The following is an 11,741-nucleotide window of genomic DNA, read 5'->3' as shown; positions in this document are numbered from 1 at the left end:
CCCGGGACCCCCCCAAAATCAGCCCGGGAACCCCCAAAAATAAACCGGGACCCCCCCAAAATCAGCCCGGGACCCCCCCAAAATCAGCCCGGGAACCCCCCCCAAATAAACCGGGGAACCCCCCAAAATCAGCCCGGGATCCCCCCAAAATCAGCCCGGGAACCCCCAAAAATAAACCGGGACCCCCCCCCAAAATAAACCGGGGACCCCCCCAAAATCAGCCCATGACCCCTTCCCAAATAAACCGGGGACCCCCCAAAATAAACCGGGACGCCCCCCAAATAAACCGGGGCCCCCCCAAAAATAAACCGGGACCCCCCCCAAATAAACGGGGAACCCCCCCAAAATAAACCGGGACCCCCCCAAAATCAGCCCGGGAACCCCCAAAATAAACCGGGACCCCCCTCAAATAAACCGGGGAACCCCCCAAAATGAACCGGGAACCCCCAAAAATAAACAGGGGACCCCCCCCAAAATCAGCCCATGACCCCCCCCAAATAAACCGTGACCCCCCCCAAATAAACCGGGACCCCCCCCCAAAATAAACCGGGAACCCCCAAAAATAAACAGGGGACCCCCCCCAAAATCAGACACCCCTCCCCAAAATAATCCTGGGACCCCTCCCCAAAATCCACCTGGGACCCCCCCAAACCCATCTCCCCCTCCCCCAACCCCGACCCCAGTGGGGGGGGGGGTGGGGGGGGGCCCTGACCCAAATTTGGGGTCCCCAACGCCCCCCTCCCCCTGCCCGTTTCAGGGTCCTGGGGCCCCCCCGCGCCCCCCCGCGCTGGGCGTGGCCCGGGGGGGTCCCGGGGGGGGCGCTGCGGTTCCTGCCCCGCCCGGGGGGGCGGCGGCTGCAGCTGCGCCTGGGGGGGGGGACGCGCCCCGGGACCCTCACCAGCGTCTTCGGGGCCCTGCGGGGGCGGCTGGAGCCCGGTGAGGGGCGGGGCCAGGCGGGGCGCGGCCGGGTGGGCGGGGCCGCGTGGGCGTGGCCGCGTGGGCGTGGCCAAAGCGGGCTGTGGTCGGTTTGGGGTGTGGTCAGAGGGTGTGGTCGGTGCGGGGGGTGTGGCCAAGCTGGGAGAAACAATCAAGGGGCGTGGTCACGGTGGGTGTGGTCAGAGGATGGGCGTGGTCATGCGGGGGAGGTGCCAGGTGAGGGCGGGGCAGTGGGAATAAGGGGGTTGGGTGGGGCGTGGCTGGGTGGGTGTGGTCAGTGGGTGTGGCCAAGCTGGGAGAAACAACGAAGGGGCGTGGCTGGGTGGGTGTGGTCAGTGGGTGTGGCCAAGCTGGGAGAAACAACGAAGGGGCGTGGCTGGGTGGGTGTGGTTAGAGGGTGTGGCCAAGCTGGGAGAAATAACGAAGGGGCGTGGTTATGGTGGGTGTGGTCAGATATGGGCGTGGTCATGCGGGGGCGGGGCAGTGGGATTAATGGGGTTGGGTGGGGCGTGGCTGAAAGGGTGTGGTCAGTGGGGCGTGGCCAATGTCTCACAATTATGTGGGCGTGGTCAGAGTGGGTGGGGCAAGAAACAGGCGGGGCCAGTCGGGTGGAGGGGAGTGGCTAAACTGGGTGTGGCTGGAGGGGGCGTGGCCTCCCTGACGCCAACCCCGCCCAGACTGTTACGTCATCGTGGGGGCGCAACGCGATTCGCTGGGGCCGGGGGCGGCGGCCTCGGGCGTGGGCACCGCCCTCCTGCTGGAGCTCGCCCGGTTCTTCGCCGCCATTGGCAGAGAGGGTGAGGGCGGGGCAGGGGGCGGGTCCCCAATTTGGGGGCGGGGCTGAAATCGGGGGGGGAATTCGGGGTTTTGACCCAAATTGAGGGTGGGGGATGGGGGGGGGGGCTTCAGAGGGTGGGGGAGGGGCAATCAATGCTGGGGTCCCACAGTGGGGAGGGGCCACGGGGTGAGGGGCGGGGCCTGCGCTGTGCAGGTGTCCCCCACCTTTGGAGGGGGTGTCCCCCAACTCTGGGGGCGTGTCCCCCACCTTTGGGGCGTGTCCTGCACCTTTGGGGCGTGTCCCCCACCTTTGGGGCGTGTCCTGCACCTTTGGGGGGTCTCCCCCACCTTTGGGGCGTGTCCCCCACCTTTGGGGGGTCTCCCCCACCTTTGGGGGGTGTCCCTCACTTTTGGGGGTCTCCCCCACCTTTGGGGGGGTCTCCCCCACTTTTGGGGGTGTCCCCCACCTTTGGGGGGTCTCCCCCACCTTTGGGGGGTCTCCCCCACCTTTGGGGCGTGTCCCCCACCTTTGGGGGGTCTCCCCCACCTTTGGGGGGTGTCCCCCACTTTTGGGGGTCTCCCCCAACTCTGGGGGGTCTCCCCCACCTTTGGGGGGTCTCCCGCACCTTTGGGGGGGTCTTCCGCACTTTTGGGGGTGTCCCCCACCTTTGGGTGTGTCCCCCACTTTTGGGGGTCTCCCCCACCTTTGGGGTGTGTCCCGCACTTTCGGGGGTCTCCCCCACCTCTGGGGGGTCTCCCCCTCCCCCTGCCCAGGCTTCCAGCTCCGCCGGACGCTGCTCTTCGTCAGCTGGGACGGGGGCGAGTTCGGACATTTGGGGGCCACCGAGTGGCTCGAGGTGACCGCGCCCCCCCCCCCCCCCCCCCGCGGTGACCCCCCCCGCGACCCCCCCGTGACCCCCCCGCGACCCCCCCCAGGGCTACCCCGGCCTCCTGCACACCAAAGTCGCCGCCTACATCAGCCTGGACCGCGCCGTGCTGGGTGCGCCCCTCCCCCTCCCTCACCGCGGGCTGGGGGGGAGGGGAGGGGGAGGGGGAGGGGAGTGAGGGGAGGGGGTCTCCGCCCCTCCCCCACCGCCCCGACCCCCCCCATCCCCTCCCCCCCCACGCAGGGGCCGATCGGTTCGTGGTCCGGAGCAGCCCCACCCTGGTGACGCTGATCGAGAGCGCCCTGGAGCAGGTGGGGGAGGGGCGGGGGGGGCGGGGGGAGGGGCGGGGTGGGGGCGGGGCCACGCATCACCCCCGACCCCCTCCCCAAAAAAAACAACCCCAGGTGGAGAGTCCGAACGAGGGCGGGAAGAGCCTCCTGGAGCAGCTGACGCGGCCCGGGCGGGGCTGGGAGAGCGACGTGTGCGTGGGGACACCTGGGGACACCTGGGGACACACCTGGGGACAGCTGGGGACAGCTGGGGACACCTGGGGACACACCTGGGGACACACCTTGGGACACCTGGGGACAGCTGGGGACAGCTGGGGACAGCTGGGGACACCTGGGGACACCTGGGGACAGCTGGGGACACCTGGGGACAGCTGGGGACAGCTGGGGACAGCTGGGGACACACCTGGGGACAGCTGGGGACAGCTGGGGACAGCTGGGGACACCTGGGGACAGCTGGGGACACACCTGGGGACACCTGGGGACACCTGGGGACACCTGGGGACAGCTGGGGACACACCTGGGGACACCTGGGGACAGCTGGGGACACCTGGGGACAGCTGGGGACAGCTGGGGACAGCTGGGGACACACCTGGGGACAGCTGGGGACAGCTGGGGACAGCTGGGGACACCTGGGGACAGCTGGGGACACACCTGGGGACACACCTGGGGACAGCTAGGGACAGCTGGGGACAGCTGGGGACACACCTGGGGACACCTGGGGACACGTGGGGACACCTGGGGACAGCTGGGGACACACCTGGGGACACCTGGGGACAGCTGGGGACAGCTGGGGACAGCTGGGGACACCTGGGGACACCTGGGGACAGCTGGGGACACACCTGGGGACACCTGGGGACAGCTGGGGACACCTGGGGACATACCTGTGACACCGCTGGGGACACCTGGGACACCTGGGGCACCCCTGGGGACACCTGGGGACACCTGTGGCACCCTTGGGGACACCCGTGTCCCTCTGTCCCCCCCTGTCCCCGCAGGCTCCGGCCCCTGTCCCCCGAGAGCGGCGCTTTTCCCTTCACGGCGGCCGCGGGGGTCCCGGCGCTGGAGCTCGGCTTCGATGAGGTGGGACCCCCAATGTCCCACTGTCCCCAAAGTCCCCAATGTCCCAATGTCCCCAATGTCCCCAATCTCCCCAATGTCCCGCAATGTCCCCCCCTGTCCCCAATGTCCCCCCTGTCCCCAGTGTCCCCAAAGTCCCCTCGGTGTCCCCAGTGTTCCCCACATCCCCAATGTCCCCCAATGTCCCCATTAACGTCCCCAATGTCCCCAATGTCCCCCTGTCCCCCCTGTCCCCCGTCCATGCTGTCCCCACTGTCTCCGCTGTCCCCATTGTCCCCACTGTCCCCAATGTCCCCAATGTCCCCAATGTCCCCAATGTCCCCCCTGTCCCCACTGTCCCCTGTCCCCAATGTCCCCAATGTCCCCATTGTCCCCACTGTCCCCCCTGTCCCCAATGTCCCCCAATGTCCCCCCTGTCCCCAATGTCCCCTGTCCCCACTGTCCCCTGTCCCCACTGTCCCCTGTCCCCAATGTCCCCTGTCCCCCCCGTCCCCAATGTCCTCAATGCCCCCCAATGTCCCCGTGTCCTCAATATCCCCAATGTCCCCCATGTCCCCCGATGTCCCCAATGTCCCCAATGTCTGCAGTGTCCCCCTGTCCCCACTGTCCCCGCTGTCCCCACTGTCCCCACTGTCCCCGCTGTCCCCAATGTCCCCCCTGTCCCCAATGTCCCCAATGTCCCCACTGTCCCCACTGTCCCCACTGTCCCCACTGTCCCCTGTCCCCACTGTCCCCTGTCCCCACTGTCCCCTGTCCCTGTCCCCTGTCCCCGCAGGCGGCGGGCGGTGGCTCCCGCGCGGCGCTGGGGACCCCCGAGGACACGCTGGCCCGCCTGGGGGGGCGGCTGCGGGGGCGGCTGCCGGCGGTGGCCCGCGCCGTGGCCGCGGTGGCCGCGCAGCTCCTGCTGCGCCTGGGCCACGAGCCCCGGCTGCCGCTGGACCCCGGCGCCCTCGGGGACGCGCTGGTGCGGCAGCTGGCCCCGCTGCAGGTGAGACCAGTACGGACCAGTACGGACCGGTACGGACCGGTACGGACTGGTACGGACTGGTACAACCAGTACGGACCAGTACAGACCGGTATGGACTGGTAAGGACTGGTACGGACTGGTACGGACCGGTACGGACCGGTACGGACCGGTACGGACTGGTACGGACTGGTACAACCAGTACGGACCAGTACAGACCGGTATGGACTGGTATGGACCGGTACGGACTGGTTTGGACTGGTATGGACCGATATGGACCAGTATGGACTGGTCTGGACTGGTACAACCAGTACGGACCAGTACAGACCGGTATGAACTGGTAAGGACCGGTACGGACTGGTACGGACTGGTACAACCAGTACAGACCAGTACGGACCGGTACGGACCGGTACGGACTGGTATGGACCAGTACGGACTGGTATGGACTGGTACGGACTGGTATGGACCAGTACGGACCAATATGGACCAGTATGGACTGGTACGGACTGGTATGGACTGGTATGGACCAGTATGGACTGGTCTGGACTGGTACAACCAATACGGACCAGTACAGACCAGTATGAACTGGTAAGGACCGGTACAGACTGGTACGGACTGGTATGGACTGGTATGGACTGGTATGGACTGGTATGGACCGGTACGGACCGGTATGGACTGGTATGGACTGGTACGGACTGGTATGGACTGGTATGGACTGGTATGGACTGGTATGGACTGGTATGGACCGGTACGGACTGGTATGGACTGCTATGGACTGGTATGGACTGGTATGGACTGGTATGGACTGGTATGGACCGATATGGACCAGTATGGACCAGTACGGACTGGTATGGACCGGTGTGGACTGGTATGGACTGCTATGGACTGGTACGGACTGGTACGGACTGGTATGGACCGGTATGGACTGGTATGGACTGGTATGGACTGGTATGGACTGGTATGGACCGGGACGGACTGGTACGGACTGGTATGGACTGCTATGGACTGCTATGGAACGGTACGGACTGGTATGGACTGGTATGGACTGGTATGGACCGGGACGGACTGGTATGGACTGCTATGGACTGCTATGGAACGGTACGGACTGGTATGGACTGGTATGGACTGGTATGGACCGGTACGGACTGGTATGGACTGGTATGGACCGATATGGACCAGTACGGACTGGTATGGACTGGTAAGGATTGGTACCGGTATGGACCGGTACGGACCGGTACGGACTGGTATGGACTGGTATGGACCAATATGGATCGGTATGGACTGGTATGGACCGGTATGGACTGGTATGGACCAATATGGACCAGTACGGACTGGTATGGACTGGTACGGACTGGTATGGACCAGTATGGACTGGTATGGACCGGTACGGACTGGTATGGACTGGTATGGACTGGTATGGACTGGTATGGACCGATATGGACCAGTACGGACCAGTACGGACTGGTATGGACCGGTATGGACTGGTATGGACCGGTACGGATTGGTATGGACTGGTATGGATTGGTACCGGTATGGACCGGTACGGACCGGTACGGACTGGTATGGACCGGTACGGATTGGTATGGACTGGTATGGATTGGTACCGGTATGGACCAGTACGGACCGGTACGGACTGGTATGGACCGGTACGGATTGGTACGGACCGGTACGGAACGGTACAGACCAGTACAGACTGGTACGGGCCAGTACAGACCGGTACAGATCAGTACGGACTGATAGGGACCGGTACAACCGGTATGGACCGGTACAGACCAGTACAGACCAGTAGGGACCAGTGTGGACCGGTACAGACTGGTAAGGACCGGTAAGGACCGGTACAACTGGTATGGACCGGTACAGACCAGTACAGACCAGTACAGACTGGTACGGACTGGTACGGAACGGTACAACCGGTATAGACCGGTACAGACTAGTACAGACCAGTACAGACTGGTACGGACCGGTACGGACCGGTACAAGTGGTACAGACAAGTACGGACCAGTACGGACCAGTATGGACCGGTACAGACCGGTACAAGTGGTACAGACAAGTACGGACCAGTATGGACCAATACAGACCAGTATGGACCGGTACAGACTGGTACGGACTGGTACGGACTGGTACAGAGCAGCACACACCAGTACACACCAGTACGGCACCGGGGGGGCACTGGGAAGGCACTGGCAGGGCTTTGGGGGGACACTTTTGGTCAAACCAGTTCACTCCAGTATAACCAGTATAACCCAGGATATCCCAGTATAACCCAGGATATCCCAGTATAACCCAGTATAACCCAGTATAACCAGTATAACCCAGGATATCCCAGTATAACCCAGGATATCCCAGTATATCCCAGTATAACCAGTATAACCCAGGATAACCAGTATAACCCAGTATAACCAGTATAACCCAGGATAACCAGTATAACCCAGGATATCCCAGTATGACCCAGTATAACCAGTATAACCCAGGATATCCCAGTATAACCCACTATAACCAGTATGACCCAGTATAACCCAGTATAACCAGTATAACCCAGGATATCCCAGTATAACCCAGTATAACCAGTATGACCCAGTATAACCAGTATAACCCAGGATATCCCAGTATAACCCAGTATAACCAGTATGACCCAGGATATCCCAGTATAACCCAGTATAACCCAGGTTATCCCAGGATATCCCAGTATAACCCAGTATGACCCAGGTTATCCCAGGATATCCCAGTATGACCAGTATAACCAGTATAACCCAGTGTAACCAGTATAACCCAGTATAACCAGTATGACCCAGTATAACCCAGTATAACCAGTATAACCCAGGATATCCCAGTATAACCCAGTATAACCCAGGATATCCCGGGATATCCCAGTATAACCAGTATAACCCAGTATAACCCAAAATATCCCAGTATAACCCAGTGTAACCCAGTATATCCCAGTATAACCAGTATATCCTAGTACATCCCAGTATACCCAGTACATCCCACTACATCCCAGTACACCCCAGTCCATCCCAGTACATCCCAGTATATCCCAGTACACCCCAGTACCTCCCAGTACACCCCAGTTCATCCCAGTGCCCTCCCAGTCCATCCCAGTACATCCCAGTACACCCCAGTACATCCCTGTACCTCCCAGTCCATCCCAGTCCACCCCAGTCCATCCCAGTCCATCCCAGTACACCCCAGTATATCCCAGTACACCCCAGTACCTCCCAGTACACCCCAGTCCATCCCAGTCCATCCCAGTCCATCCCAGTCCATCCCAGTACACCCCAGTATATCCCAGTACACCCCAGTACCTCCCAGTACACCCCAGTCCATCCCAGTCCATCCCAGTCCATCCCAGTACACCCCAGTCCATCCCAGTCCATCCCAGTACACCCCAGTCCATCCCAGTACACCCCAGTCCATCCCAGTCCATCCCAGTCCATCCCAGTACACCCCAGTCCATCCCAGTCCATCCCAGTACACCCAGTACACCCCAGTCCCTCCCAGTCCATCCCAGTCCATCCCAGTACACCCCAGTCCATCCCAGTCCATCCCAGTCCATCCCAGTACACCCCAGTCCATCCCAGTCCATCCCAGTACACCCCAGTACACCCCAGTCCCTCCCAGTCCATCCCAGTCCATCCCAGTACACCCCAGTCCATCCCAGTCCATCCCAGTACACCCCAGTACACCCCAGTCCCTCCCAGTCCATCCCAGTCCATCCCAGTACACCCCAGTCCATCCCAGTCCATCCCAGTCCATCCCAGTACACCCCAGTCCATCCCAGTCCATCCCAGTACACCCCAGTACACCCCAGTCCCTCCCAGTCCATCCCAGTCCATCCCAGTCCATCCCAGTACACCCCAGTCCATCCCAGTCCATCCCAGTCCATCCCAGTCCATCCCAGTTTCGCTGCCCAGCAGGCGCGGGGCCTGTCCCTGCAGTGCCTCTCCTCGGCCAGAGGGGGCGTGGTGCGCGCGGCCGCCTCGCTGCGCCGGGACATGTCGGGATCGGACAGCTCCAACGAGCGCCTCAACCGCGGCTTCAACGCGCGCCTCATGGCCGTGAGTGTCACCCGCGCCACCCGAGTGTCACCTGGGCCACCCGAGTGTCACCTGCGCCACCCCTCAGTGTCCCCGCGCCACCCGAGTGTCACCCGCGCCACCCGAGTGTCACCCGTGCCACCCGAGTGTCACCCGTGCCACCCGAGTGTCCCCGTGCCTCCCTGAGTGTCACCTGTGCCACCCGAGTGTCCCCGTGCCACCCCTGAGTGTCACCCGTGCCACCCGAGTGTCACCCGTGCCACCCGAGTGTCACCTGTGCCACCCCCGCCTCACCTGCCGCCCACGTGTCAACTGTCCCCAGCCCTGTCCCCTCGCGGTGCCCCTGTGTCCCTTCCCTCTCCCCGTGTCCCTTCCCTGTCCCTGTCCCTTCCCTGTCCCTGTCCCTGTCCCTGTCCCTTCCCTGTCCCTGTCCCTGTCCCTGTCCCTGTCCCTTCCCTGTCCCTTCCCTGTCCCTGTCCCTGTCCCTGTCCCTGTCCCCTCCCTGTCCCTGTCCCTGTCCCTGTCCCGTCCCTGTCCCTGTCCCTGTCCCGTCCCTGTCCCTGTCCCTGTCCCTGTCCCTGTCCCTGTCCCTGTCCCGTCCCTGTCCCTGTCCCTGTCCCTGTCCCTGTCCCTGTCTCTGTCCCTGTCCCTGTCCCTGTCCCTGTCCCCTCCCTGTCCCTGTCCCTGTCCCTGTCCCTGTCCCTGTCCCCTCCCTGTCCCTGTCCCTGTCCCGTCCCTGTCCCTGTCCCTGTCCCTGTCCCTGTCCCTGTCCCCTCCCTGTCCCTGTCCCTGTCTCTGTCCCTGTCCCTGTCCCTGTCCCTGTCCCTGTCCCCTCCCTGTCCCTGTCCCTGTCCCTGTCCCTGTCCCTGTCCCTGTCCCTGTCCCCTCCCTGTCCCTGTCCCTGTCCCTGTCCCTGTCCCCTCCCTGTCCCCTCCCTGTCCCTGTCCCTGTCCCTGTCCCTGTCCCTGTCCCTGTCCCTGTCCCTGTCCCCTCCCTGACCGTGTCCCCTGCTGTTCTCCCTGTGTCTGTGTCCCCTCATGTCCCCCCTGTCCCCGCTGTCCCCTGACTGTGTCCCCTCCCTGACCGTGTCCCTGCTGTCCCCTGTCCCTGTGTCCCTCCGGTCTGCACTGTCCCCTGTCCCCTCTGTCCCCCTGTCCCCGTGTCCCCGCTGTCCCCTGACCGTGTCCCCGCTGTCCCTCCTGTCCCCATGTCCCTGCTGTCCCCTGTGTCCCCTCTGTCCCCCTGTCCCCGTGTCCCTGCTGTCCCCTGACCGTGTCCCCTCTGTCCCCCCCGCAGGCCGAGGCGTCGCTGCTGTCCCCGTTCGTGTCCCCTCTGGTCACCCCGTTCCGCCACGTCCTGCTGGGCCGGGGGAGCCACACGCTGCCGGCGCTGGTGGCCGAGCTGGGGACAGCGGGGACAGCGGGGACAGCGGGGACAGCGGAGACAGCGGGGACAGCGGGGACAGAGGGGACAGAGGGGACAGAGGGGACAGCGGGGACAGCGGAGACAGCGGGGACAGCGGGGACAGAGGGGACAGAGGGGACAGCGGGGACAGAGGGGACAGCAGGGACAGAGGGGACAGCGGGGACAGAGGGGACAGAGGGGACAGCGGGGACAGAGGGGACAGAGGGGACGCGTGGGGACAGCGGCGACAGCGGCCACCTGCGGCTGGCGCTGCTGGCCTGGACCCTGCGCGGCACGGCCGGGGCGCTGGCCGGGGACAGCGGGGACCTTGGGGACATGGGCGGGGCTGGGGACAGCGGCGACTGCGGGGACATCGGGGGGGCCGGGGACAGCGGGGACAGCGGGGACAGCAGCGGGGCTGGGGACAGTGGGGACAGCGGGGACCGTGGGGACGGCTGGGGTGGCCTTGGGGACATCGGGGACCGTGGGGACCGCTGGGACCGGGAGAACACGTGGGGTGATGGGGACACCTGGGGGCGGGGTGGCCCTGGGGACAGCAAAAGGGACCTTGGGGACAGCAGAGGGGACCCTGGGGACAGCAAAAGGGACCTCGGGGACACTGAGGGTTGGGGTGGCCTTTGGTGACACCTGGGAGAAAGGGGACACGGGGACAGGGGGACACACACGGGGACAGGGGGACACGGGGACAGGGGGACACACACGGGGACAGGGGGACACGGGGACAGGGGGACACACACGGGGACAGGGGGACACACAGGGGGACAGGGGGACACACAGGGGGACAGGGGGACACACAGGGGGACGGGGACAGGGGGACACACAGGGGGACAGGGGGACACACAGGGGGACAGGGGGACAGGGGGACACACAGGGGGACAGGGGGACAGGGGGACACGGGGACAGGGGGACACACAGGGGGACAGGGGGACACACAGGGGGACAGGGGGACAGGGGGACACGGGGACAGGGGGACACACAGGGGGACAGGGGGACAGGGGGACACACAGGGGGACAGGGGGACACACAGGGGGACAGGGGGACAGGGGGACACACACGGGGACAGGGGGACACACAGGGGGACAGGGGGACACACAGGGGGACAGGGGGACACACAGGGGGACGGGGACATCGGTGGTGGCGCTGGGGACAGCCGGGTGACGCCCCGGGGCACAGCCCCGCCTCCTCATTTGCATCAGCCGCGTTTATTGGCTGCGACCCTGAGCTGGGGACAATAAAAGCAGCGGGAGCCACGCCCAGCGGTGACCACACCCACTTGTGTTTGACCACTCCCACTGGTGGCTGGCCACGCCCTCGCAGGCTCCGCCCCCTGAGAGAGTCCCATCCAGGCCC

The 11,741-nt window shown here is 64.4% G+C and overlaps 1 protein-coding gene across 1 annotated transcript; it reads left to right on the top strand.

Annotated features, from left to right (window-relative positions):
• Nucleotides 1-566: 566 nt before the first annotated feature.
• Nucleotides 567-11,015, top strand: LOC128783403 (transferrin receptor protein 2-like; the record flags this gene model as incomplete). The annotated part of the gene is made up of 11 exons (XM_053934043.1): nucleotides 567-936; nucleotides 1,614-1,733; nucleotides 2,488-2,570; nucleotides 2,650-2,713; nucleotides 2,844-2,911; nucleotides 3,005-3,081; nucleotides 3,886-3,970; nucleotides 4,743-4,955; nucleotides 8,847-8,987; nucleotides 10,263-10,882; nucleotides 10,952-11,015. Coding segments are annotated over 11 exons (1,905 nt in total), but the record flags the coding sequence as incomplete, so codon positions are not given.
• Nucleotides 11,016-11,741: the final 726 nt, after the last annotated feature.

This window comes from Vidua chalybeata, unplaced genomic scaffold, assembly GCF_026979565.1.
Source record: "Vidua chalybeata isolate OUT-0048 unplaced genomic scaffold, bVidCha1 merged haplotype scaffold_329_ctg1, whole genome shotgun sequence".
Taxonomy (NCBI): domain Eukaryota; kingdom Metazoa; phylum Chordata; class Aves; order Passeriformes; family Viduidae; genus Vidua; species Vidua chalybeata.
Note: the sequence above shows the minus strand (reverse complement) of the source record. Positions and strands in the feature narration are given on the sequence as shown.